The 22,399-nt window shown below is 43.9% G+C and overlaps 1 protein-coding gene across 3 annotated transcripts in view; it reads right to left on the bottom strand.

The window, feature by feature from the left end:
• SPDEF (SAM pointed domain containing ETS transcription factor) overlaps positions 1–12,730 on the bottom strand; it is a 28,647-nt gene extending 15,917 nt beyond the window's left edge. The window contains exon 1 of one of the 3 annotated variants that reach the window (XM_028734083.2): positions 12,305–12,730. Coding sequence is in view for 1 of the 3 variants with exons in the window: in XM_077928895.1 (XP_077785021.1) it covers positions 10,027–10,108 (82 nt within the window). In the remaining 2 variants the exon portion in view is untranslated. Of the gene's footprint in view, positions 1–10,026; positions 10,171–10,215; positions 10,235–12,304 lie in introns of those variants that run through there. The other 2 variants (XM_077928896.1, XM_077928895.1) reach the window with 2 other exon arrangements.
• Positions 12,731–22,399: the final 9,669 nt, after the last annotated feature.

A 22,399-nucleotide genomic window follows, 5' to 3' on the forward strand; every position in this document is an offset into this window, starting at 1 on the left:
TTCTATTCTATTCTATTCTATTCTATTCATTATAGTATTGATAAAGATCATGCTTGAAGATGCTTCTTCTAATTTCCCTGGATCTATACGGGATCACACGAGATCTTGTGAGATTTGTTGGAGTCGATCTGAATCAGTGTTGGAAAACAACAATTGGGGTGAGGGGGAGAGAATTTGTGCCTGTACAGGAAATTCTAGAAGAGAGAGGAGTGTGCCTCTTTACGCAACATGCTCTCTTAAGTCCCAGAATGTCCTGGTTCTTGTTGGCAGTTCCACAGGCAGGAGAAGCCAACAGAGGACAGAAACAGGAGAAAGGGTAAAGCAGCAGCATAAATTTGAGACATTGAGATCCCAGGGACAGCAAGAGCCTGTGCTGCAGAATATGATATGTGAGCAAATGAGTTAGGCCTCTGGTTCCCAGAGCATGTGGAAAATCTGACACCAGATCTCAATGGGGAGGGAACAGGATCTAAAGGGATCTGTCACTTGTGCACAGCTAATATTCATAGATGTTGTCATGCCCCTGCCATGCAATAGGGACCTGCTTCAGATAACACTATGAGGAGAGATAGGTGGAGACTGGAATTGGTGTTTGAATGTTACAGCAGGACTTTTTGAAGTGCTGGCCCTAACATTGGGGTTGTAGGATGCATCTTGGCTTGGCTTTGAACAGCAAAATGTATTGGGCTAATAGAACTACCGTGCCTCATTACAAATGCAACTCAAGAATTAATTAGTCCTCCAGTTTAATTCTAGATCAGCCTTCCCCAATCTCCAGATGTTTGGTTATAACTACCATTATCATAAGCTGCGCAGGCTGGAACTGATGGGAGTCCAGCAACATCTGAATGGCACCAGGTTGGGGAAAGCTACTGTAGATAGATAGATGATAGAGATAGATAGATAGATAGATGATTGATAGATAGATAGATAGATAGATAGATAGATAGATAGATGATAGATAGATAGATAGATAGATAGATAGATAGATAGATAGATGATAGATAGATGATAGATAGATATAGATAGATAGATATAGATAGATAGATGATAGAAAGGTAGATGATAGATAGATACTGTAGATAGATGCTGAAATGCAACATAATGACTGGTAGCCCCTCCAAACTGGTGTTTTATTATAGGTTCAACATGTACTTGACAAAATAATAGTGCGTTAGTGATGGATTTATTCTGCTATATTAGTTGTTCTGAGATGCTTCCCCAATGTCAGCACTTCGCTGCTGTTCAGAGGGGCCTCCATCATAGACTCTATCAAAGAACTTCTCCATCATAGACTCAGGTTGTATATATGTGTCAATAAACCATAAATCATAAAGACACCACAGTCTCCAATGTGCCTCATTCCCAAAAGGAAACATGAACCCTGAGTAAGTGCCTGGAATCCCTGGAATCTTGCACCGCTCAGAGATTGGGATGGTATTTTGCATATGTTTTCAGTCCTTGGGGTTCATCAGAACTTGTTTGAGGTTCCTCAGGGAGAAGATTAGTAACAATCAAATCCCACAAAAGAAAAGTTTGCCTATCAGTACTGACCTGCACTTGCCATGTGCAGCCCAGGAGAGTGTTGGGCATTTTTTAGGGCACATCCTCATTCACTGAAAACCATTTAGGCAAGGGACCATAGTTCAGTGATAGAGGACTTGCTTTTGCATGCAGGTTTTTCAGTTAAAAGACAACTTCAGTTAAAAGACAAGGAACAGGTTGTGTGGAAAACCTTTGTCTGCAATCCTGGACATCTGCTGCCAGTCAGAACAGAAAATACTAGGCAAGAGGACAAATAGTCGGACCTGATAAAAAGCAGCTTCCTATGTACTCAGACAAAGGGAACATTCATTTACAAGGCAGCTTGTGCTAAAAATGGTCTATAATATCACCAGTGTAAAACAGTGGCTGGATTCAGTCTTAGGTTTTGCCTCTACCTTCTATCCCATGTTAACAACAACAGTAACATGTGGCATAGATAGGAAAAGAAAGTGAATATTTGCTGTCCCATGGACAGTAGGGAAAGGGACAGCAGCTCTTAAGAAGAGCCCTGCTAGATCAGGTCAAAGGCCAATCCAGTGCAGGATCCTGTTCTCACAGTGGCCAACCAGATGCCTCTGGGAAGCCCAAACGCAGGACCTGAGCACAGCAGCACTTTCTGCATATGCCTATAGGAAGGCCACATACCTGAGTGCAACAGCAACTTTCCCCACCTGTGATTCTCCCCACCTGGCACTCAGAAGCACACTGCCTCTGACAGCAGAGGGAGAACATAGCTATTGTGGTTAGCAGCCATTGATAGCTTTATTCTACTATGAGTTTGTGAAATCCTCTTTTACAGCCTTCCAAGTTTGTGGCCATCACTTTAGGTCTTGCTTTATAGTTGTTGTTGTTGTTGTTGTTGTTGTTGTTGTTGTTATTGTTGGTTCTTTGTGGTTTCCATTTTTTATTAGGTAAGTTGCAACAAATAAACACGCTCATCATTACCAGAAGACTAAAAAGGGACTCAAGGGACTAAGTTCTCTAAAGTACATCACACTCCAATCATCTCGTCTTCTGCAAGCACTCCAGCTTGCCAGGCAGAATGATACCTCCTCCCCTCCCCTGTGTGTTGTTTTGGGGATCTTCCTGATCCCCTTCCCCCACAGCCATTTTCTGAGGTGTGGGGGCACACAGAGGGAGAAGAGCAGGGGAAGCCCCACTGCACAAGTGGAAGTCGTGCAGGGCTTCCACTGATGGGACCGGTTAGATGGATCCTGCCTATAGTCTCTATCAGACGCTGAACACAAGACTGAATAAATGGCTGTATCTAAGCCAGGAAAGATGTTCCTATAGAATTTACTCAGATGACATAGGTTTTCAAACAGACTGCATTCTGTGGGTTGATCTGTGGATAGATTATGCAGGTCGCATAAGGCAAAATATGATATAGGTAGGGTCATATTTTACCACACAGATTTGGAGCTGCTGGACTGTTTGCCCCTTCAACCATGTAATTATTTTATCCTGCAAAGGCCATGGATCTTTTCCTGTTAAATACCATGAAGTCTGGCTCTCCACAGGTCAAGGACAACGCCAGCTGTTCAGAAAACTGCTTTTGGGGAAGCAGGTGGGAATAATGCTTCTAATACTAGGAATCCCCAAAGAGTGCTTATGCCTCTAGGTTACCCAGAGAGATGCTGCCCAGCTCCAAACCTCTAGTTTATTTGCTCTGGATTAAATTAAGGCCCCGAGAAATCAGCCCTAAATCCAGCCCCCATGTGGCTTCCGAGACAAAAGAGAATCTGGTAACAGCTTGCAAGGCCTTTTATTGGAAGCCCTCTGTCGAATTATGACGGTGGGGGGTTGCTTGGAAGTGGGATTAGATCATACTCCTGCCTAGACCACAAGCAAAGGAGATAATGAAGTAGATGGCATGCCAGGCATTTTGATGGCTTGACGTCAGCAGAGCTGCAGCTGCCTGTTGGCCTCTCCCTGTCACCTGCATGCTCAGGCTCTCCATGTCCTGGTCGGACAGCACAGAGCTGGAACTGCACTCCTCTCTGTTCTACCCACATTTCCCTGCTTCATGGTTGTGCTCCACAGCTTGCCAGACCAGAGGCAAAACACACCAAGGTCCCAAAGAGGCAACATCAAACATTTCAGACTTGACTTCTAGGAACCTGAAGGCCATGACTGATGTTGTGGACCACAATTCCCATGGGCCATATCTAGCACTGCTGGTGGGCACAGGTTGACGAAGGCTGCCTTAGACTGTGAAAGCAAAAGGCCTGAGTGATCTTCTGACAAAACATGCTGTACTTTAAGGGTGGGGACCTTTGTTTGGCTTTCTCTGGCTTTGGCACAGAGGCTGCCTGCTGCCTTTATGTTTATGGGATAGGTGGGGAACTGTTTACATGGAGAAGCTGCTCTAAAAAAGAAGTGGATTCACTGCAACAGCAAGCGAGGGAAATAGCAACTGTCCAAAGAAAGGAAAGGAAAGCTAGTTTTTTCTCTCAGAACCCTCTTTAAATCCCTTAATTAAAACATCAAATCCACAGCTTTGGACCAGTTACGAAGTTCTTTCTTTCCATGATTCTAACTAGGACTCTGAGCTCCTTGCTTCTGTAGGCACATTATATACATCCACACTGCAATTTCACCCTCTTTTTTCCACCAGTGAACCTTTTCTAGTGATTAAAAAACATCACTCTCCTTAATTTTGTCCCCAAAGCTCATTAAATGTTCAGTGATTGGTCTCTGTTTCATATTTCTATTATTTCTCTTCTCAAACATTTTCCCTCTATCACCTCACTTTTCCACACACTTGAGCCCATGATTCCTACATCATTATAATTCATTTCAAATATTTCAGAAGGACCCAATGGGCTTTGAATCTGCAGCTCCATGCTACAGGTAGCCACTGGAGTTTTATTTCTTCTCAGTGCTCTTATTAATTTTTCAAAGGCAGAGACAGTCTACTGTATTTTTCGCTCTATAACACGCACCCGACCATAACACGCACATAGTTTTTAAAGGAGGAAAATCCATAGGCATGCCACCCGTAGGCATTCCCTCCATAACACGCACAGACATTTCCCCTTACTTTTTAGGAGGAAAAAGGTGATTGTTATGGTGCAAAAAATACGGTAATTAAGCAAACAGCGGTTAATCATAACAGGTGATTAACAGGGGTGGGGGTGTTTCCCCCTTAGTTCCTCGTTGTCAGCCCCAGGACCTTGGAGAGAGCCTGAGACTAAAGCTAAACCCTTTAACATGTTGATTAACAATTTTGGGGTTTTGGCCCAAATTTTGTATATCAAATTATCTCAAAGGAAAGGAAACTATGGCTTAACTTGCGTCAAAATTACCTGGCTTAATGCAATCTTGGAGTGGCAGGGCTCTGCTTGACAGACTGCTAATGCCCATTTTACAATGGAGTTTGGTACTGACATGGGGTTTGCAGAATTCAACACCCCTCAGAATCGCAACATTGATTTCAAAACGAGACACATTTGTAGTCCATATGACTTGTAAAGCTAGAGTCAGTGCCTGGATGGGAGACTGCCTAGGAACCACATGTACACTGCCTTCCGTGATGGAAGAAAGGCAGGATATAAATGCGCCAAATAAATATTGTGTCAATAAAAACAGCAGCTTTGAGGTAAATGGTTGTAGCACAGGAATAATGGGCTAGCCCTCTTCCCTGAGAAGTTTGGTCCCAATCCTGGTGGCAACACCTATTTCACAAGTCAAAAACAACCACACAACAGTCACATTATTTGCATAACTTGCAGTTTGGCCCTCAGGCATCTGGCAAGGCAGAGCCACACCTTAAGACATGCGACAGATTTGAAATGGCACAGGGAGTGAGTCAGGTCAGAATCAACAAAACTTGAAGGCTCAAGGGTGGGCTGTCTTAATCTATTGCTAAATGTGGACTATTGAACCCACATATCTCCCCACCCCATAGGGCATGTCATTTTAGGGGATGAAACTTAATTTTTGCAAATTTCTTCAGTCAGGGCTTTTAAAAATATGTTTTTCAGTGTGAGGAATTCAAATACGCTATTATTTTTGTTATTGGGCAACATTTAGCTTGGTAAGTCTACGTTTGACGAAGAAGCACATGAACTGCTTTCGGAAAACCAAATAATTTTAATTTTACCTTCTGAAAAGGTTGGTTAATGTCACCACTCAGACTTCCATATTCTCTTCAAGGGCAGCACCAGATCAAGCACTAGACCATTATAAAGGTTGGAAGGCATAGATAAGTGCCCCAAAGCCTCTCCTCACCCAAAAGGGCTCAGCAGAGGTCGTTGGTAATACGGAGCCCTGGCTACCAGCACTACCTGCTTATATGGAAGAAAGGAAGGTCTAAAAATACTATGGTTCTGGACTTGTTTAGAAAGGTAAATAACCACCCCACCTACCACAGGTCACAAAGACCCTCCTGAAGTCCTGGGATTCCCTTTCAGCAGTCTATGCATCTCCTTCTGAATTCTGTTTGTAAGGCGTCTAAATCTATCTTACTTTCAGTAACCATTCGCATTTAGGTCTGGATAACATTTTCTAATGTCATCATGGAACCCAGCTTTGGCTAACTGTTCTTTTTTGCTGCTGACCTCAACAGAGCTTGGTTCACCTATGCTGAGAGCAGAGAATAAAGCCTGCTCTAGACAATGATCCTATTACCGGTAATTAAACTTAATTCTGCAGGCAAATAGGTTGGTTTAGGATGAATTCCACAACAGAGCTCTTAGTAAACATATGCAAATTGATAGCACTCTTTATAGCAGAGGAGAGAGAAGCTCAGATAGCATATATGAGTGCTACATCTGTATTTTCAGTCTTTTGGTGACACAAAACCTGGTAATGTTGCCTGGATTTTCTTACCTTAATTTAAACTAAAGCTGAGCACTCTTCCACCCACTTGTCATCTGTCACACTTTAGGTTCTGCTTTCAGTTATGTCGAACTTGCTGCTGCTCATTTTTTTTTAATACTGCTTTTTGTTGTTTCACTGATTTGCTTTTATTTTATTTCTTCTATTTCTTTAAGCAGTCTAGAGAACACTGCTTTAGGTGACATACTGACTCTGTAAATAAAATTAATCTAGACTGCAAGCCTGTGTGTGGTCTTTACAATGTGAGAGAAACAGAGAAGTGGGACTAGCCTGGAAAAGGATCGTATGGCTATTTTTATTTTATTTTTAAAATTAAGACTCTGCCCTGCAGTTGTGCTTCCAGGGCAGCTCATTCAAAAATAAAGACAGAATAAGAAAGCAAATACAAATTCAAAAATATAAATGAAAGTTGCAGCAAGAGCTAAAAACCATTCAAACTTTAAAATATTCAAACACCTCTTTATCCTGGGATTTGACACCTAAGTATGGATAGTTTTAGGAGTATAAGTTGTTTTAAATTGTTTTAACGATGTATTTAAATTGTTGTAGCCCACCCTGGGATCTTAAAAATTTGACTCTGGAATCAAGAATTTGATTCTGACTTTATGCACAGCTAGGAAAGAGAAAATCAATGTGTTGGCACCCTCCAGATATTGTTGAACTACAATTCCCATCAGCCCCAGCTACCATGGTCAGTGGTTAAAGATGATGGGAGTTGTAGTGCATGACATCTGGAAGGTACCACATTGCCTGCCACTGATGTTCACCAATCCAAATATGGAGTTGAGATTACAGTCTAGACCTTTCCTATGGTTTCCAGTGGTGGTGGTTCCTCACACAGATTACAGAACTCTGAGGGCTTCTTCATACGTGATAATTTTTCCCTACAAAGAGATAATTTCATTTTAAGGGGGGAATATACAATCATGTATATGTGTACCTCTGTATGCAGCACACACCAGTTCTCAAATTCAATTGCATTCAGGTATACAACATATCTAGATCAATAGACAGATCAAGATAGCAGCCCTGTCAATCATCAACTTGGCAAAACTCAGCTCAATATTTTATTACATTTCCTTCCCCAGAGCGTTTTGTCAGCTGCTTCCAGCAGTATACAGATTCTACCTCCCACCAGGCCTAATATCTTAATACCTACCCATTGATCAGAACATCAGAATGAGTGTAGCAGTTCCCACTGCCTGTGCTTGGAATTAGTATCATCAAGAATGCCTACTAACTCACTCTAATATGATGAAAAGAGCTGACAGATTTGGTCCCTGGGCACCTTCCAACACTTATGGCATTAGGTACTACACAACAGGGAAAACAAACCAAGTAGAAGAACCACCTGGGTTCCAAGCACTTGGAGACAAAAGTTATCAAAGTTCAGCAGGTTGGGTGCAGAATAACTAAAGCCCTGTTTGCTTTGCCTGCCAGCCAGCTGGTGGGGAGGAGAAGCCAATTAGATGCCTTTTATTGGCTTATCAAATTGGTCATGAAAAATACTTTGCTACTTTAGAGCCAAGTGAAGTTAAGAAACTGGGAAATGGAGATAGCCAGCCAAGGCTGTCAAAATGCCTGGTTATCATCTCTGGAAAGTCCATATTTCTGCAAGGACATTTTAATGGGACTAGATTTCCAGAGCGAGTGTTTGGGGTTGTCAGGATGGTGTGGGTTGCCCTTAACTCGGCAGTCAATTTAAAAGACTCATGCTTACCCTCTAAGGAAGGGGTTCAGCTCAGGCTCAGAATCAAAAAGGAGAACATTGTTTTGGTTGTCAGGTGGTTTCAAATGCAAAGCTTCTCAAAATAAAATTGCTACAATGGCGTGTAAAGATTTAGGAACACACAGATATTTTTGTATCTCATTATAGTCCCACTGTTTTATCAAGTTCAATATTTTCTAGGCCAATATTATTCAGTGCTGAGATGTGAGTAGAATGGTTCATAATTTCCCCTTCGATTCTGATAATTTTCCACCGTGTGCACTTTTAAGAGTCTGAAAAATTCAACTCACAACCCAAATGTTGCACTGCAAGGAAGCTTCCTTTCATTGTCACTGTGAATGGCACCCACCAGCCCACCACAGATCAGAATATCTCACAATTTTGTCTGACACCATGTAGAGAGGATGCTTAATTCAATCGGCCCTACCCACCCCAATACAGTATTTCAAGAGCAGAGCCACAAATGCCCTTGAGAACTGTCCCTGGTTCTGATCCACACCTTTTCAGAGAAAGCTCGGTGGAGTTCTATTTGTAACCTGGGGGTCTAGGTCTGCTGCCTGATGGAATAGCACTCCTCCATAGGTCACATAGAAAGCCACCCACATCTGACTTGCTTCTCCAGATGGCAAGGCAACCTATACTTCACAGCAGTCATTTACCTACCGTGCAAGTGGACTTGTTAATTAGGTAGATGCAATACTTTTCTTGGCCTAGCACAAGCGTGGTTAACCCATGGCCCTCCAGATGTTGCTGAACTACAACTCCCATCATCCATAGCCAACATGACCAATGGTCGGGGACAATGGGAGGTTAACCACCCTTGGCCTAGTGTCCTGAAAGAACTTTCAAGAATGATTTCTATAAGCTTGTGGAAGTTCAGCAATGGAGAGAATCCCTCCCAGTAATAATATATACTGCACTACTTTTCCTCAACGTTCACTTTTTAAAGATAGGTGGCAGTATTGCCCCCATTTTGCAGGTGGGAAACAGAGAAGATAGAGGCTGGAGCACCTTGGATTCTGAATTCTTATTCATACTTCACCAAAGAATCAAATGGTTGTGTTTATTTTAAAAATTCCAGATTTATGTCTCTTCAGCTCCGTAAACTAATGGATGGATCACCACAGCGCTGCCACAGAAGATGTTGATCATTGTGCACAGCATCCTACCTGTGCAAACTGCAGTTACTACATGTTTGCCACATTCATTTTGACAGCAACAGACAGCTGCTTACCCTGGTATTGATTCTAGTACCAATGCAACATGAACTACACTAAACCATATTGCAGTGTCTCACTGTACTATACCGTATTGCAGTTTATCAGTGCTTTATATTGCACATTATACTTCATGCTCAAAATTACATAAGGACACTTTGATAGCAAATGGTGCTGTACAGTGCTAATATATGGAAGAACCATATTGTACTGATACAAATTCCAACTTTGTCTCCCAATAACTCTGAATGGGGTAACACACAAGATTATTCACTGACCCAGTTGTGTCCTCTCTTACTCACAGTTATGTTCCCTCTAAAAGGAGCTTTTAATATGCAGAATGCTTCTGTCAGATTTCTCTTTGCTAATATGCTTTATTGAGGAGTCCTTATTAGAATGCCCACTTTACAGATGAACAATGTGTTTGAGAAAAACTACTCAATGTAACCATGGCTGATCATGGATGTAAGCTCTGATCTCCAAAATTCTCCACCAATGAGAAAAAGAGAGAAATGCTCTGGTGCCACAAAAGCTTTTACTGGCAGTGAGTCAAATTTATTCTCAACATAAAGCCTACAAAGTAAATGGAGTTCTTACCTGGAAAGAAGTAAACATCTTTTTTCTATTGTTAATAAATCAAAGAGTGATGTTGCAGTCAAAAGTTTCTGGGAGCACCCTTTCATATATTCTCACCTTTATCTCTCCCCAGCACTTCATCCTTAATCCTCAGTTCATCAACCATTCTCCCTCCAAGGAAATTCCCTAAATTAGCCATTTTCAACAAATTGTGTTAAGAGGAAAGATCAGGTTGTCAGTTCTTCCATCCACATTTCGATCGGACAGAAGCATAAGTGGAAAACCAATATCCATGCAACTGTTTACCTGGAGACACTGCAGAGATGCATGGGTAATGGCGCCCCCTATTCTGGGCTGGCTTTGATGTTCCTGTTCCTTTGCGAACAGGTCTTCATGTCCCAGGGTCAGAATGCCCTCTCTCCACCTGCAACTCTATTGATTCCCACTGCTCAGATGGGAACAGCGCAGGGAGTGGTCTGGCTACCAGCAGAACTCCAACCTGAGCATGTCCCAGCTGAGCAGCAGAGCTTGATGTTCCCCTCAAAATGGTGAGAAGCCCCTGTTTATAAATCCCTCTTCCCTCTCCTGGGAAGTTGCTTGCCCGGCAAGGAATCCTGCATCTTTGAGAAATAGTTGTGAAGGGATTTGGCAGGTGAGGTGTCATTTGTGTTTCACTAACCAAGCATAACCACAAAGGGGGGGGAACAAACCAACATAATGTCAATTTGCCTTTGGCCCTGGGGCAGGGGAACTGAGGGGAGCAGCTTGAAGAGGCTACTGGTTTGCAGTGAGGGGGATAAGAATGAAAGATGCAGAATGGCCTTCTGTAGCTATGTCTCGGCCACCAATCATCACCAAATTAGCTTTAAGTCATGGCTGCTGAATTCTGTTTCACATGTACCTAAAACTACTTCAGTGAATCATTAGAACTGTTACTAGGTTGAGGAGTGTGTGGGGTGTTAGGGGAGGAGTAGTACATTGTGCTCCTTCTGGGGTAGTTAGTCCACCTTTGGTCCCCACTCTGCACTCAGCCCTCACCTGTGGCTCCTAGGTGCTGTCAGCAGCCACACTCCAGGAACGGCTTTGACTGGTCAGCTAAACCTGGTGAGGGTAACAGATGGGTCTTAAACCCTTGGTGAGTTAGGGACTTCCCCTGCATGCGAAGACAAGCTCCAGCAGATTGAATGGACAAGACCAGTTGTGGGGCCAAGAAGGCAGTTTCTTGCATATGCTGTAGAGGGAAGTGAGGGGCAGATGGGGCTCGTCAACTTGGGAAAGTAGCCCATCTAGGAGAAGGAAAACTCTGATCCTAAACATTTGCTGCCTTGCAAGACATCTTTGAGAGATAACCCCACACAAATCCAGAGTAGAGTTCCTAAGACGGTTGGATGGCCCCTTCCAGCAACTCCTGCAGGCAAGCTGGTGCCAAACATATTGCTCTGTTTTCTTTTGGACCACATTAGTGGGGCCAAGAGGGGGTTCTTTTTGTCTGGCCAGGCCAAGAACTCCATACACACTGCCCTGGTTTGTGCCCCAGGAAGGTCACTTCAGTGCTACTAACGCAGTGGTTTGACTTCAAACCCGCCCCCCCCCAGTACACTCCACTATCTCTCGAGACAGATGGATGCCAACAACCAGTCATCATAGTTACATGCCAGTTATTTATAAGATCTATGCTACACTACACTACACTACACTACACTGCTTTGCTTTAGATGCAGCACATTTGACCCTCCCAAGCCACAGAGCTCCTACCGTGAACCCCAGTAATCTACACAGTGCACTGTGGAAATGCTGAAGTCAGTGCACCTAGCACAGCAGAAAATGGCAGAAAAATATATTGTGCAACAATTTATTCCTTCCCTCCGCAGCCCCCGCCCCCAGCACTGGTATGGCTTCTGATACTTCTAGTTTTGAGTTCATGCACCAAGCCAGAAATGCAGTAAGTTGCCAGGTGGACAAGCACAGCAAGAGAGTCCACACACAAACATGTGGCGCTTGATGGCTTTAACGTCAAGCAATGGTTTTACGTGTAGAATGGCTGTTGCAGATCAAATACAGGGATGACTAACCTTGGGGAACATTTTCAAAGGCATAGCTATGTTGCATCAGCAAAACAGTAGTTGCAGGAAAACTTATGTATCTTCTCAGGTTGTTGAAAATCCCTTAGATTGCAAGGAAGGGAAAAATTGTACACATTCAGCCAACTGGCATCTGGTGACAAAGAATGGGCTGTTCATGTAAGGGGAAGCCAAAAGAAAAATCTTAAAAATCATAGCTCGCTTAGAACAAGACATACATACACATTACTTCAGACAGAGATATAGCATTGGGTTTTTGAAAGAGTGGAGAGGCTTGCTTCTGACATGTATCAGTTAAAAATGTTCACACTTACCCTTTAGGTTAGCAGAGAAGTGGCAGCTATCAGTGGCAGCATCGATCCAGTAAAGTTGTAAGGAAAATGCTCTTGTCAATCTGAAATGCCCCCACTGGGCATGGAGGACTCAAAGAAAAGAGGGTGGGGACTTGGTTAAGGCAACCAAACAGCTGAGGTTGATGTTTCTTCTTGCATCAGAATCAAATGACTATTTGCAACAGGGCCATGTACTTAAAGACACATCAAACTTCCTGGGGTGGAAGAGACCACCAAAAGCATCTGCCACAGGTTGTGGAATGCATACAGGCCACCAGACTGTTCAGAGCAGCTCAGTGGCAGGGGCCGAATATGTAAAGAAATGCATTCAGATAACAGGCACCTAACTCTAGTTATGTACCAGGGATAGCCCTGCAGCTGAACTGAACACTAGGAATGCAATGTGTTCAGGAAAAAGCTTCCTTTGCCCATTATATCTAATTCCTTCCTTATTTACCTGAACAAACAAGTTGTGTGCTTACCTCAGTTGGAGGTGTTTAAATATCCCAGCCTACAGTTAACCCTTGAATATGTGAAAATCCCACGTACAAGTCAAACAAACAAATCCTCTTACCCCAGCAATATGCCCTCTCTGCCTCTATCTTTAAATCATTCAGAACTCCAGCTGGACCAACAACCCTTTGTGCCCAACGCATCCAGAAGGAGAGAGCTTACTACACTGCCTGTAGGCTAGCTTTGAAATCTCCTCATGTATATATATGCACTACAAGGCAAACTCAATGGCATGTCATAAGAAGGGCCTGCCTGATCAGGCCAGTAGACCATCTAGTCCAGCACACCCATGCCTGTGGGAAACCTGCAGGCAGGAGCTGAGCACAAGAGCATTCTCCCCTCCTGTAGTTTTCAGCAACTGGAATTCAGAAGCGTCAGTGCCTCAACCAAGGAGGCAGAGCATAGCCACCATGTCAGCAGGAGCCTATACTACAGAAACTAGGAGGCAGGTTATGATGATGCACAGCAACCTAAGACAAACCTGGTGGTTCAAGCCAATGACCCATCTAGTCCAGCATCCTGTTCTCACAGAAGAATGCCTGTGGGAAACCTGCAATAGGAGTTGGCATCCAAAATGGTGGAGGGCACCAGGTTGGCAAAGGCTATTGGGCAAGTTCAACTATAGTACAGAATCCCTCAAGCTGCAAAAGGGATGCAGTTGTTTGACCTGTGTGTGCGTATATATGAAGACTATCAAAACTAAAAGGAAACAAAGCCACAAATTTCTACGTATAACTTTGTGCATGAAGGCTAGGGGCAAATATGGACATCAGTGTAAATAATAATTATTCAAGGGATGAACAACACTGTAATCCCCCCTGTATATACATACACACGTAATCATATATTTTGCAATTATTATACATGCATAGTTCTACTATCCTCCTTAGATGACCTATTTTGGGGGTATCAAGATTAATATCCTGTCTTCTTCCCAAAGCCTTAGGGTAGCTAACAACATCAGTAAAAGTGGGGAGGGGAAACAATAAGTAAAAATAGCAGGGAACAAAACATCTGTTTTCAGAGGAACAGGACAGACTCTGTCAAGCACCTGCCAGATAATGAAGAAACAAAAACAAGGGGAGCATCTGGTCAACTTAACTGAGAAGGGAGTTCCCTTGTTGGGCACCACTGCAGAAAAGGCCTTGTAGCCTCAGACAGAGGCAGCACCTCTAGTATATACCAGTATTTGTACACATTAGTTGGCTGGAGACCAGCATTGCAAAATTCAGAAACACAAACTGCCTGAGTATTGGTTCACATACTGTTTCGGATAGAGTGGATCTTGTAGGTTCAGTTATGAATGTGAACTAAATCAATTTTATTCCCCATTCCTAGTTGAGAATGGTTTTCTGGCAATTCTTCAGCTTCTCTGGAGTATCAGGGGTTCAACATCCATTAGAGCAGAAGCAAATGAATAGAGGTCAGGGAAATAGATAGCTTCTGATACCAAAAGAAAAAAAAGGATTAAATAGTTGGGTTTGTTATGCCAGGAGGGGAAATGGCTGCAGGGGAGGAAGTGACAGAGGTTTATAAAACAATGAGTGACATGGAGAAAGTATGAAAATAAAGGATTCATTCTCAAAATGGAACTCTCTGTGTCTCCAGCGCTGAGTTTTTAATCTGTGTTTAATCGGTGGAGGAGGTATAAAGGGAGCAAAGACGAGCCAGCCAGACAAACACAGGGAGAAAGAAGCTTCTTCTTCCCACCCCTCCACCCCCTCCAATGCCCAGGCAGTCCCAAGACAAATAAGAAAGCAAACAAGAAAAAGTGGAAAGGTGGGGGACAAAAACTGTCCAGAAGTCCTCAGGTGGTTGTGCTCTCCTCTCAGTGTCTGAAAAAAAGCTCATATTTGCAGCTTCCCAGCCTGCCCTCTCCTCAAGTGCTGTGCCTCATGGGAGCCGCCATCTTAGTGCAGCAGCTGTTTCATACATGGGCTGGAGCAGCGCCAACAGCACCACCTGCAGGAAGGCAGGTCTGCTGCACTTTTAATTTGAGCACTGCAGGAAGAAATCCAGCAGGTGAAGCTGTCGTGACTAGGACTTGCAAATAAGTGAGGGTATTTGGTGGGGGAGTTTGAGGGGGAAGCCTAGAGGGCCGTCACACAGTGTACATAGGACCAAGAGACATGGACAGTGAGCGAGCTGCTGCAGTGACGTGCAACACCTGTGCTATGTTTGTCTTCCTGCCTGAGATCATGCAAAACTACACCTGCACCAAGGGGAAGCTGGTTGCCTTCCTGAAAGAGAAGGTACAGCAACTTGAGGCCCGCCGATCCACACTTCGAGCTATCGCACAAGATGAGGAAATTCTCACTAGAGTGGATTGTCCTGGAACGGAGACGCAGGCAGGATGTCCCTAGGCAGAAGAAAGATCACTCAATGCAGGAATTTAACACCTGAAGGAACGTCACACAAAAAAAGGAGGACTGTCAGGAGCCCTGCTGTGTCTCTGGAGCTCAGAGGTTGGGTGGCCATCTGTCATGTATGCTCTAGGTGAGATTCCTGCATTGCAGGGAGTTGTACTAGATGACCCCCGGGGCCCTTCCATCTCTACAATTCTATTTCTATGTTATGTTGTTGTTTAGTCGTTTAGTCGTGTCCGACTCTTCGTGACCCCATGGACCAGAGCACGCCAGGCACTCCTGTCTTCCACTGCCTCCCACAGTTTGGTCAAACTCATGCTGGTAGCTTCGAGAACACTGTCCAACCATCTCGTCCTCTGTCGTCCCCTTCTCCTTGTGCCCTCAATCTTTCCCAGCATCAGGGTCTTTTCCAGGGAGTCTTCTCTTCTCATGAGGTGACCAAAGTATTGGAGCCTCAGCTTCAGAATCTGTCCTTCCAGTGAGCACTCAGGGCTGATTTCTATGTTATACATTAACATTAAGACAAAATGGAAAGCTAGACAGTAGGATCAACATGAAGAGTGATATGTGTTCCAACACTTAGCCCTGTGACTTAATCATTATAGGGTATTGAGGTGACTTCTAGCATAAAGGTTTTGTTTTAAAGAACTAGGTACAAAGACAGATGAGATGAACTTTATTGATGGCCAATACCTATGTTCTCTAGGACCACCCTTTCCACACTCAAAGACAGCAGACCTCTGATCATAAGATGCTGAGATCAAACAACAGAAACTGGATATCACCATCTGTGATAGACAGGTCCTGGGTCTGCCTTCTGGTGACTCAACAACCAGTGGGAACTGGAAAGTTGGTCAGTCAGGAGACAGAGGAATTTAAGTTAGATGCTGACATCTAAGTTTATAAATTTCTCAGAGGCACTTGGCTGACCTCAGTTGAAAGGCAGAATGTGAAGCTGGGTGGACAATTGATTCAACTTGATATGAAAATCCTTATGAATTATAGCCAATTACATTCCATTCAGAATAGACCCTTTGAAGTTGATGGAAATAAGTTAGTTGTGTCCATTGGATATGACACTATGCTTATGCTTTTATTTCCTCCGTTAACTGCATTCCTTGGTTTCTCATTTTCTACAGCCCCTCTACACAGATGGTAGAGTCCAAGTGCAGACAGGTAAAACCAGATCCTGCTTTGTCACTAAGAATAGATTTCTTGAACTGTCAGGCAAGATCATCCTTTTTGTTTTCTGGTAAAATGGCAGATCCTCTCTGTTCCTCAAGAAGAGTAGAATCTGCAGATTCCATTTTTTTTAAAAAAGAGTGTAGTACTAAGTAAATGCTGCTTTTTTATCAGAGAGGAAATGGCAATCTCTTGTTTGCTTTAGAATGTTAAAGTGCCACTTAGCAGTCCAAGACATTACAGAAAAACTCCTTTGCCATCAGTAGTTCAGGCTGTGGTTGATCCAGAGGGGAAAGGTCCCCATTTCCTTCACTAGTTTCTTTGCAATGGAAAGCCACAAGACAGATAAGCGCACAATCAAAACACTGTTTTGCTTCTAAAATTAAAGGATGCCTACACATTAAAGTTTCACAAGCACTGGCATAAGCACTCCATGTACATTCCCATGCTATCAATAACTTAGAGGGGTTTAAGTCTCTCTTTTGAAATACTGTATATCAAAGTTATCTTATCGTGGTGGAACAGTTTTCTCTAGATTGCCTCCTTTGTCACTGCGGGTGGCTTTTTTCTTTCTCATTTTGAGGAGTACTTTATAATCCAAGTCAGGTTTTACACACGTGGCAGGAGGTAGGGATGGGACTCTGGTGTGCTAGAGCCAAGTACTAACTCAGTGTTAGTAGAGCAGCCTGTACTTCTAGCGATGTTCGGTGGAAAACAAGTGCCCTGCATCCATTCCAACTGGCTTCCCCTCTTGTCCTTGTACGAACTGGGAGCCCCTGATCCTTCGTGGCAGACTCACAAACTGCAAGACAGAATTGCTCTTTCACTGGTCCCATTTGCCTGTGTAAGAACCTAAACAGCTTTCCTCGGCCCAGCAAGGAATCACGTTGTGCAGCTCATCTTCCCACTAGGAAAGGTGAACAAAGGGATATATTTCAGGATTAACTTAGTTCATAGAAATACTCATCCTCTAAACCAGGGATGAGGAACCTGTTGCCCTCCAGATATTGTTGGTCTACAACTCACATTATCCTTGACAATTGGTCATGGTGACCGGAGCTGATGTGAGTTGGCATCCAACAACATCTGGAGGGGCACAGGTTTCCCATCCTTGCTCCAAACAAACCACACTGGGATCTTTTTGATGAAGGCTGGTATACAAATTAAATAAACAAACAAAGAGTGTACAGTGGTACCTCAGGTTAAGAACTTAATTCGTTCTGGAGGTCCGTTCTTAACGTGAAACTGTTCTTAACCTGAGGTACCACCTTAGCTAAGGGGCCTCTCACTGCTGCCATGCTGCCGCTGCACGATTTCTGTTCTCATCCTGAAGCAAAGTTCTTAACCCGAGGTACTATTTCTGGGTTAGCAGAGTCTGTAACCTGAAGCATCTGTAATCTGAAGCGTTTGTAACCCGAGGTACCACTGTATCATATTTTGGTTTTCTCAGCATGTTGCATATCTAGGTGTTAAGTTTGAGACTTCTTTTTTTGGCTTACATTCGTGCATTGCTTAAAGTTTGGTTCTCTCTATGTAATAAAAACTGGGTGTTTTTAAAAATAAAATCTACTGACTACTGAAAAATCTTATTCTAGTGCTTATTCTATCATGTTCTGATTATTGCCTTGTTTTGCTCTTTGGTCTTCAAGTCTCTCAGTGTAAATTATCTCGATTCTCAACTCTTCTTGCCCATCTTTTTCTTTCTAGCCATGATGACTATGTTCTATCACTGTATACCTCTGAATAGCAAGTACTGCAAGTCTCACATCACAGAGAATTGCTGTGGCACTCATGTCCTGCTTATAGACTTCCTAGAGTCCTCTAGTTGGCCACTGTGAGAATAGGTTGCTACACTGGATGGGCATGGGCCCGTGACCTGATTCAGAAGGGTCATGTTATGTGTTTTTCGAGCTGTTTGAAGCAACTGATGGTTGCTACTTCACATATGGCAGAGGGAAGCATACTTCTGTTCTTTGTGATGTTCCTGTTTTGCCATTCTCGGTGCTTCCTTTTTCCATCAAAGGCCCTTATGTCCTCCCAACCCTACATGGTAGAAAGATGCTGACTTCCTTTTAAGAGGAGTCCCATGCCTTTCGGCCCTTAAAGACCAGCCACTCACATGCATCAAAGCGCTTTTTTTTTTTTTTTTTTTTAGCAAAAGAGAAAAAAGGACCATTAATCAAGTAAGTTGATTTCAACCCATCGAATTCAGCAAAATGGCAATGCTGCAAAGGTCCATGCAAAGCTACCAGAAGAGATAGGTCAAAAGCCACCTACATGCAGAGGTAATCAGCAGAAAGAAAATTGCTGGGAGGCTACTACCATCTCTAGTATTCTCAACTGGAGTTAATTTTATGTAAGAACTTGGAAGCAGCACTCTGAGCATGTCTCTGCTCCTCCACTTGTACCCTGTCTAAGCAAAGATAACTTTATCATAGTTTATGAATAGAAATGCAGGAGTGTCTTTAAATGTGGAAACTTAAGATATGGCACAATGGGAGAAATCTACCACATAAAATAAACAACCTGACAGCCTTCATTAATTGCTGTTCGAAGGTTTCCCGCAGTTGCTAACATAACGCAGCTTGGAAACAAAGATGAGGTAGCAGGAAAAATGCCTGTGCTGGAGAAGGTTACCTAGCATGAAAGCCACTGGGATCTACAGAGTAAGGGCCCCTGCAGACTGGTGGGTGTACTCTGCAACATGTCACTGGCACAAAAATAGTGCACTAATTGTGGATCAATACTGCATCATCCACTCAGCATTTTGCTTTGTTAGGTGTTAGGTGCTAGGTGCTATTAGGGGCTGGGGTATTGGTTGGGGTTTCTCGTTGGAGGAGTTGTTGCTGTTGTTATGTTGTAGTTATAATAATAATAATAATAATAATAATTTATTATTTATACCCCGCCCATCTGGCTGGGCCTCCCCAGCCACTCTGGGCGGCTTCCATAAAAACCAAAAATACAGTAAAATCACATGTTAAAAACTTCCCTGAACAGGGCTGCCTTAAGATGTCTTCTGAATGTCAGGTAGTTGTTTATCGCTTTGACATCTGCTAGAAGGGCGTTCCACAGGGCGGGCGCCACTACCGAGAAGGCCCTCTGCCTGGTTCCCTGTAGCTTTGCTTCTCGCAATGAGGGAACCGCCAGAAGGCCCTCGGAGCTGGACCTCAGTGTCCGGGCAGAATGATGGGGGTGGAGACGCTCCTTCAGGTATACTGGACCGAGGCCGTTTAGGGCTTTAAAGGTCAGCACCAACACTTTGAATTGTGCTCGGAAACGTACTGGGAGCCAATGCAGGTCTTTCAAGACCGGTGTTATATGGTCTCGGCGGCCGCCCCCAGTCACCAGTCTAGCTGCCGCATTCTGGATTAATTGTAGTTTCCGAGTCACCTTCAAAGGTAGCCCCACGTAGAGTGCATTGCAGTAGTCCAAGCGGGAGATAACCAGAGCATGCACCACTCTGGCGAGACAGTCCGCAGGCAGATAGGGTCTCAGCCTACGTACCAGATGGAGCTGGTAAACAGCTGCCCTGGACACAGATTTGACCTGTGCCTCCATGGACAGCTGTGAGTCCAAAATGACTCCCAGGCTGCGCACCTGGTCCTTCAGGGGCACAGTTACCCCATTCAGGACCAGGGAATCCTCCACACCTGCCCGCCTCCTGTCCCCCAAAAACAGTACTTCTGTCTTGTCAGGATTCAATCTCAATCTGTTAGCCGCCATCCATCCTCCAACCGCCTCCAGACACTCACGCAGGACCTTCACCGCCTTCACTGGTTCTGATTTAAAAGAGAGGTAGAGCTGGGTATCATCGGCATACTGATGAACACCCAGCCCAAACCTCCTGATGATCTCTCCCAGCGGCTTCATGTAAATGTTGAAAAGCATGGGGGAGAGGACAGAACCCTGAGGCACCCCACAAGTGAGAGCCCAGGGGTCTGAACACTCATCCCCCACCACCACTTTCTGAACACGGCCCAGGAGGAAGGAGCGGAACCACTGTATGACAGTGCCCCCAGCTCCCAGCCCCTCAAGACGGTCCAGAAGGATGCTATGGTCGATGGTATCAAACGCCGCTGAGAGATCCAGCAGAACTAGGAAACAGCTCTCACCTTTGTCCCTAGCCCGCCGGAGATCATCAACCAGTGCGACCAAGGCAGTTTCGGTCCCATGATGAGGCCTGAATCCCGACTGGAAGGGATCCAAATGGTCCGCTTCTTCCAGGCGTGCCTGGAGTTGTTCGGCAACCGCTCGCTCAATCACCTTGCCCAGGAATGGAAGATTTGAGACTGGGCGATAATTGGCCATCGTGGCCGCATCTAAAGATGGTTTTTTAAGAAGCGGTTTAATAACCGCCTCTTTCAGCGGGTCTGGGAAGGCTCCCTCACGGAGGGAAGCATTCACCACCCCACGAAGCCCATCGCCCAGTCCTTCCCGGCTAGCTTTTATAAGCCAGGATGGGCAAGGATCCAGGAGACAGGTGGTTGGTTTCACTCGTCCAAGCAGCCTGTCCACATCCATTATGCATTTTTTTCATGTTTTAAGCCACCTTGAGCATGGTTGGAACAGTGGAATACAAATAAAGTTATGTGTATATGTATGCATTTTATTATATTATTTATTGCACTTCTTAGTGCACTTTTTATATACAGTGGTACCTCTGGTTGCGAACGGGATCCGTTCCAGAGGCCCGATCGCAACCTGAAAAGAATGCAACCCGCGTCTGTGCACACGCGGGTCGTGATTCGCCACTTCTGCTCATGCACGTGACGTCATTTTGCGTGTTTGCGCATGCGCGAGTGGCGAAACCCAGAAGTAACCCTTTCTGGTAACTCCGGATTGCCGCGGGACGCAACCTGAAAATGCGCAACCTGAAGCAAACGTAACATGAGGTATATACAAAAAGTAACTCAAATCAAAAGTAGCACATAAATCAAAGCCAACATAAAACTAAAACAGAGTGAAACCTTAAAATGCAACATTGTTCAGCAATGTTTCCCATGGTTACTGCATTAGTGCAATCTGGAGAGTCACTCTTGTGCTTTGGCACAACAAAAGCAGGAAAGCACCTTTACCCTCACCCCCTGGAACCTTTGTGGTAGAAAAAGTTACAGAATTTTGGCAGGAAGCTGCAGGATACATACCAGTTTGAAACAAAGCAAAATGTCTGCCACTCCACCTGAAACCTTTGCTGAGGCAAAGTGGGACTGAAAGTGGGATATCATGTAATTGTCTCTACGCCATCATGAGCACAAATTATTATAAATGCACAATAAAAAGGACATCTAGAGGGGCCCTCAGTGTTTTCCTAAAAGTTATCTAGCAAAGGGAAACACATGCTGAGCTGCTTTTAGCCATTGTATCAATGGAAGCAATTACACTATTCCTTTTCAGTAGTGTTTCACTGTCTGCAAATTGTCGAACACATCTTCTCTACTATATTCTCTATCCAAAAGTTCCCAGCATCTTCAAAAACACCCTTTTACACTGAAATAGAAGCCCATTTCTCAATCAAGTATCTTGGACACCTACACCCAATTCATGCAGCTGGGCTTTAAAAATGGATTTTTATTTATTTGTTGGATGTCTTCCTCTTCCAGCAAGGAGCACAGAAAGTACAGGACAAAACAAGAACTGAAAGAATATAATAACAAGATTCTCAACTGAAACACACATATACTATAGCAGCATCATTCAGGAACTTAAAATAGCAACGTATCAAAACCAATAAAAGTCTTTAAAATTTGGTTTGTTTGCACAATCCATCCAAAGTTAAAAACTTAGATTGATTTCAGTTAATTAATTTCATTGACATTAATGGGATCCTAAAGTGCTTATCTTTGGATACAAACACCCTACAGCACTGCCAGTCTCCTAAAATTGTGCAGGAAGTAAAAAGAGATCAGTCACAATTTGGATTCCATTGCAAGCAAGAGAAGTGCTACTCTCCAGCTCTTGTTCATTTGGGAAAACTGTTGACACCCTAGCTAGAATGTTCTCAAGCTTAGAGCTC

This window comes from Podarcis muralis, chromosome 5, assembly GCF_964188315.1.
Source record: "Podarcis muralis chromosome 5, rPodMur119.hap1.1, whole genome shotgun sequence".
Taxonomy (NCBI): Eukaryota; Metazoa; Chordata; class Lepidosauria; order Squamata; family Lacertidae; genus Podarcis; species Podarcis muralis.